General features: G+C 60.1%; 1 protein-coding gene across 1 annotated transcript in view; it reads left to right on the top strand.

The window, feature by feature from the left end:
• LOC104509925 (nuclear envelope pore membrane protein POM 121-like) overlaps positions 1-4,700 on the top strand; it is a gene marked incomplete at both ends in the record, with an annotated part of 7,264 nt that overhangs the window by 2,076 nt on the left and 488 nt on the right. Inside the window, 6 exons of the mRNA XM_010152025.1 lie at positions 340-511; positions 1,545-1,636; positions 2,473-2,543; positions 3,239-3,363; positions 3,765-3,867; positions 4,174-4,350. Of these exons, the coding sequence (XP_010150327.1) occupies positions 340-511; positions 1,545-1,636; positions 2,473-2,543; positions 3,239-3,363; positions 3,765-3,867; positions 4,174-4,350 (740 nt within the window). The remainder of the gene's footprint in view (positions 1-339; positions 512-1,544; positions 1,637-2,472; positions 2,544-3,238; positions 3,364-3,764; positions 3,868-4,173; positions 4,351-4,700) is intronic.

The following is a 4,700-nucleotide window of genomic DNA, read 5'->3' as shown; positions in this document are numbered from 1 at the left end:
CCCCCCTGCCTCTCTCATACCCAAGTAAGTGCCCATCGGGCTAAATGCAATTGCTGGGAGCTGGGAGGGGGGTGGTCCAAAAGCCCACGGGCTCTTCAAAAGGCACTTGGCTTTTGCTTGTGGAGCCCAGCTTCTGGGGAGAGCAAGGGGGGCTGTGGCCATGCCTTTGGTCACCCTGAGCACAGGCTGGTGGCCATAAGAGCTGGGCTGCTGCTGAGGCCTCTTTCCAAGCCCTGTGCTGTGAGAAAGAGCGGGGTTGCTTTCCTCTACATGCCCTGCCTTTAAAGGACCTGTGGGCAGGGTGCTTGGGGAGCTCATAAAGTCTTTAACCTCCTGTAGGCCCGGCTCTCTGAAGAGGAGCCTTGTCTGGCACTGCCTGGATGACTGCTCAAACAAGAGGTCACGCACCTCTTCCATGAGCTCCCTCAACAATATGTATGCGAGTGGGATCCCCAGCTCCACCCGCAACGCCATCGCCAGCTCCTACAGCTCCAGCCGCGGCCTCTCACAGGTAGGAAACACCCTGTCAAAGGCAGCGCCAGAGCCCGGCGCAGAGTGGCTCGACCCTTCTCTGGGGTGTCCCCATGTAACTCAGACCCTCGTCAGAAGAGAGCGGTGTCGCTGGGTGCCTGGCAGCGAGCGCTGCGGCGCAGCTCAGCCCGGCAGCTTCATCTCCCCGTGGGTCAGGCAGGCTGCTGGGCCAGCAGCAGCAGGCAGCGATGTTATTTGCCCTGGAGTGCACGCTGCTGGGGGAGTCCCCAGCCTGAGCTGTCCTGCTGCAGTGCTTGTTTTACACCAAAGCAAGAAGGAGGCTTTTTTTCACCCCCTCCCTACTCAGCCTTGGCCAGTCTGACAGGGTGGATGGATCCAGGTGAAAGGAAAAAAAAACCAAGAGGCTTTGATGCACTGCCACCTCTTTACCGCTCCCAGACTTGGAGTCAGCAAGTACTGGAGCAGTGCACTCCCACTTTGACCCAGGTCCCCTCAGCAGCTGCTGAGCTGTAACAAAACACTGCTTCCATCCTGGGTCAGGCTTGCAGATGTGACGGTGGGACGTAGCCGTTGCTAACGGAGCCCTGCGGTCTGTGTGGGGAAAGGTTTCCTTCTAAAGGTTTCCTCTGTCTGGGGCAAGGGTAAAACCGTTGAGATGGGGATGTGTTCCCTCTGAGCTCCCGGCGAGGAGGCGTTCTCCTCCTGCTGGAGCAGCCCCGTGCACGTAAGGGTGGGCAGTCTCTGCCTGTGCCACGTGAAGGGGAGAGCCGGCATCTGGCCAGCAGCGTCCTCCATCCCCGTCCTCTCGGCCAGGCTGTAACGAGCCTGGAGGCCGCTTGCTCCCAGCGTGGATTCAGTTTAGGGTGGCCAGACTTTGCACTCCATGGAATATGCGGGGAAGTTAAGTGATGTGGAAGCGGGAGAGGCTCTGGGCTCCTAAGCCACAGCCTTGGGAGGTGGGATTTAACCTGCGGGTGAGCAGGAGGGAGGGGAGGCTGTGCTCCCTGCCTGCCCCTCTACTGAGTTACTGCCGGTCTCTCTCTGCGTTCCAGCTGCTGAAGAGAAGTGGTGTGAGCATGTCTCCACTGTCTAGCCCAGCGTCCTCCCGCTCCCAGACGCCGGAGTGGCCTCTCAAGAAAGCCAGGTAACTAGCCACTCTCCTGGCAATGCCAGCTGGGAGTAGAGTGATTTGCCTTTCCAGCCATCCCAGCACCCAAGTCCTGCTCTCCAGCGGAACTGGGCAAGTCCCAGTCTCTTTCTGCAGGGTGGCTGCTGGGTCACCCACTGGCGTGGAAACCCCCTTGTTGTGTCGATTGGTGTCCCTGATACACTGCAGTCACGGCGGCAGCGCTGAGCTGCACCAGCACTCCGTGCTCCCAGGCCGGGTTAGAGATTTAAGGGCTCAGATTGCTGTAGGAGCAACGTTGCCTTGTGACATTGGGGTGACTTGGGTTGCTGGTTGCCAAAACTGCCAAGAAATGGGCCCTGATTTTTGCTGTCTTCTCAGAATCAGTTTACTGAAGCTACAGTAGGGCTGTATTTTAGCACCTGCCTCAGAGTGCAGGCCCTTGTTCTCCTCTATCCCAGCTCAGAGAAGGACTTGAGCTTACTCAGAACTAAAACCAACTCAACTGCCTGTCCTGGCGACAGGGTGGGTCCAAGCCAGGGACCTGCGAGGGGCAGCGGCTCGTGTCTGGGACCCTGGCTGCCGCCCTGAGCCTGACTCGTCCCGCAGAGCGTGCGCAGGCTCAGCGGCCCTGGGGAGCTGGGATGCTGGGGAGAGGAGCAGCTCCTCTGCCTGGGGCTGCTTTCTGGCCGGTTGCAGCGAGGGCAAGGCCGGTGTCCTGAGATCTGTTTGGCGGAGACAAACACACCAGGGATGCTGGTGGGAGTTCTTAGTGTGTTTCAGTCTCATCCTGCTCCCTGGGGACAGGGCCAAACCTGGGGTTGACCCTAACTGGCTCTCTCCCACTTGTGCAGGGAAGAGGAGTCGCAACACTCCAACGCTTCGACTCCAGTGAAATTGGACAAGGAGCTGCAGACAGAGAAAGGTGAGCGTAGGTGGGCCCCAGCTCTGTGCCCAGGCTGGATGGGCCACCGGCAGGAGCAAGCAGTGGGACAGGAGGTAGCTGAGGTCTGCAGATGGGGTTGGCTTGAGATGTAACCTCGAAACTAGGAATGTGCTGGTCCCGAGGCAGTGACACTTCAACTGGCCTCAGCAACTGCCCTGAAGGGATTTCCAGGTGAAAACCAAGGGGTGCTGCCAGTGTCAGGGTGTTAGCAGATGTGTGGGAGCTGGCTTACAAGGGGGAACATCAGCCCTCAAGCCAGCATGGGTCCAGATATCAGCCTTGGTGCAAGATCTGCCGCGGTACAAGTAGCACCCTGATCAAATTCCAGACTGAGCTTATTCCAGCATTTCCTCAGCTAAAATGGAGAGGAAATCCTGTGTGCCCATCACAGATGAGCAGTGCAGTTTGTGGTGTGTGGTTTGGGTAGGCAGTGTGCAAGGACTGTCCGTGCGGGTGGGAGGGGGCTGCTGCCCTGTGGAGCCCCAGCAGGCTGTTGTGACAGACTGCCCTGGAATGTGTTGTGGCCAACTGCTCTTCCAAGGCATCACAGCCGTGCCCCTGGTTCTGCCCCCTGTGATGGGTCATCCCAAGAGGAGTCAGAAGGGATGATCCAGTTGGTACAAGCCAAACACCTCCTCTGCCCAGAGCTGGTCCTGACTTGTCTCCTTCTGTAGTGGTGGAGACGCCAGTGCGGAAGAAGCAGAATTCCCTGAGCCCGCCGTCCACGTCGGGGAGCGGCGGGAAGCGCAAGCGGAAGATCCCGTTGCTGCCGACTCAGCCGGGGGACCAGCTGGTGCTGGTACGTCGCTGTCTCGCAGCCCCTTTTACCCTCCTCTGGCGATAGAATGTGCTCACTGCAATTTCTGCAGGGCTGGGGGGAGACTGACCTGCCTGCCCTCGGGAAGGAGGCCCCGTCCTTGGCCGAGTGGGAAGTGACGCTATCCCCAGCCCCAGTGTCTGGTGGGCTGTGTGTGATTGTGCTGCCTGCTGCCGGACCAGGTAATGGCCTGGGGAAGGCCTGCCGTGCCCTCAGCGCCAAGCCGGGGGGCCAAAATGAACGGGGATCGGAGCTCCGCGGTAGCGTGCTGTGGCAGAACCACCTGCTTCACGGGTCTTGCGACGGCCAGCCTTCACCACACATTCAGAGAGGCTCCGCTGGCTTCCCTGAGAAGGAGCTAAGCCGCTGCTCTCTCTTGGCAGCCCCCGCCGCCTCAGCTGGGCTACTCCATCACGCCGGAGGACCTGGATGCAGAGAAGAAGGCAGCGTTGCAGTGGTTGAACAAAGTCTTGGAGGATAAGGCTGGTAAGGACAAACTGGGAATGCGGAGGGGACAGCAAGGAGTAGAAACCCAGGGCCAGGGCTGGCAGGGCACTGGGGTATCTGTAGCGCAGGCTGGGGAAGCTCCTGGGCCTGCTGTTCCTGGTCCTCGGGCCTGGGGATGCTCTTAGTGCCTTTGTACTTGGGAGAGCTCATGCTCCAGAGTCCCCAGGGTGATGGGTGAGGTTCCCCGGGGCCAGAGCTGTGGGATGTCCGTGCAGTTGCAGGAAGCTCTGCTAAGAGGCAGTTCCCTGCCGCTGTGGGTCCTGATATCTTGCTCCTTCCCGGTAGATGCGGTCCCCAGCACCACTGCAGAGACTACACCAGTGTCCAGACCACTGGTGTTTGCTGTGGCCTCCCCGGGGCCTGCACCTGCCTCAACAGCTCCTGCCCCAGCCAGCAGCATCTCGCTCCTGGACAGCCTGAAGAAGATGCAGAGCAGCCAGGCTGCGCCAGCGGGTGCGGAAGGTGAGCGGAACGAGACTTCAGCCGAGCAAGGCAGGCGCAGTGGGAGCTCTGTGTTGCCTCCCTGGGAGGCAGGTGGCCATATTCCCTGTTGAAATGAAATGCTCGGCTGGCAGTGGAGCTAGCGGGCATGTCTTTGGGGGGAGGGCAAGTTTGGGGACCCTGAGCCCATGCTCTGGAGCTGTGGAGGGCTGGGTCTGCCTGGTGCGGGTGGGTGCTGCTCCAGGAGCCTTTGCAGCAGCGGGTGGGTACCTGGCGGAAGGGCTGGCTGGCTGTAGGTGATACCCTGTCCCTAAATAAGCTCTCTCCCTTTTTCCAGACTCCACTGGAGCTGCAGTAGCATCCCAGCCACC

The sequence above is a fragment of the Eurypyga helias genome, unplaced genomic scaffold (assembly GCF_000690775.1).
Source record: "Eurypyga helias isolate BGI_N326 unplaced genomic scaffold, ASM69077v1 scaffold36225, whole genome shotgun sequence".
Taxonomy (NCBI): Eukaryota; Metazoa; Chordata; class Aves; order Eurypygiformes; family Eurypygidae; genus Eurypyga; species Eurypyga helias.
Note: the sequence above shows the minus strand (reverse complement) of the source record. Positions and strands in the feature narration are given on the sequence as shown.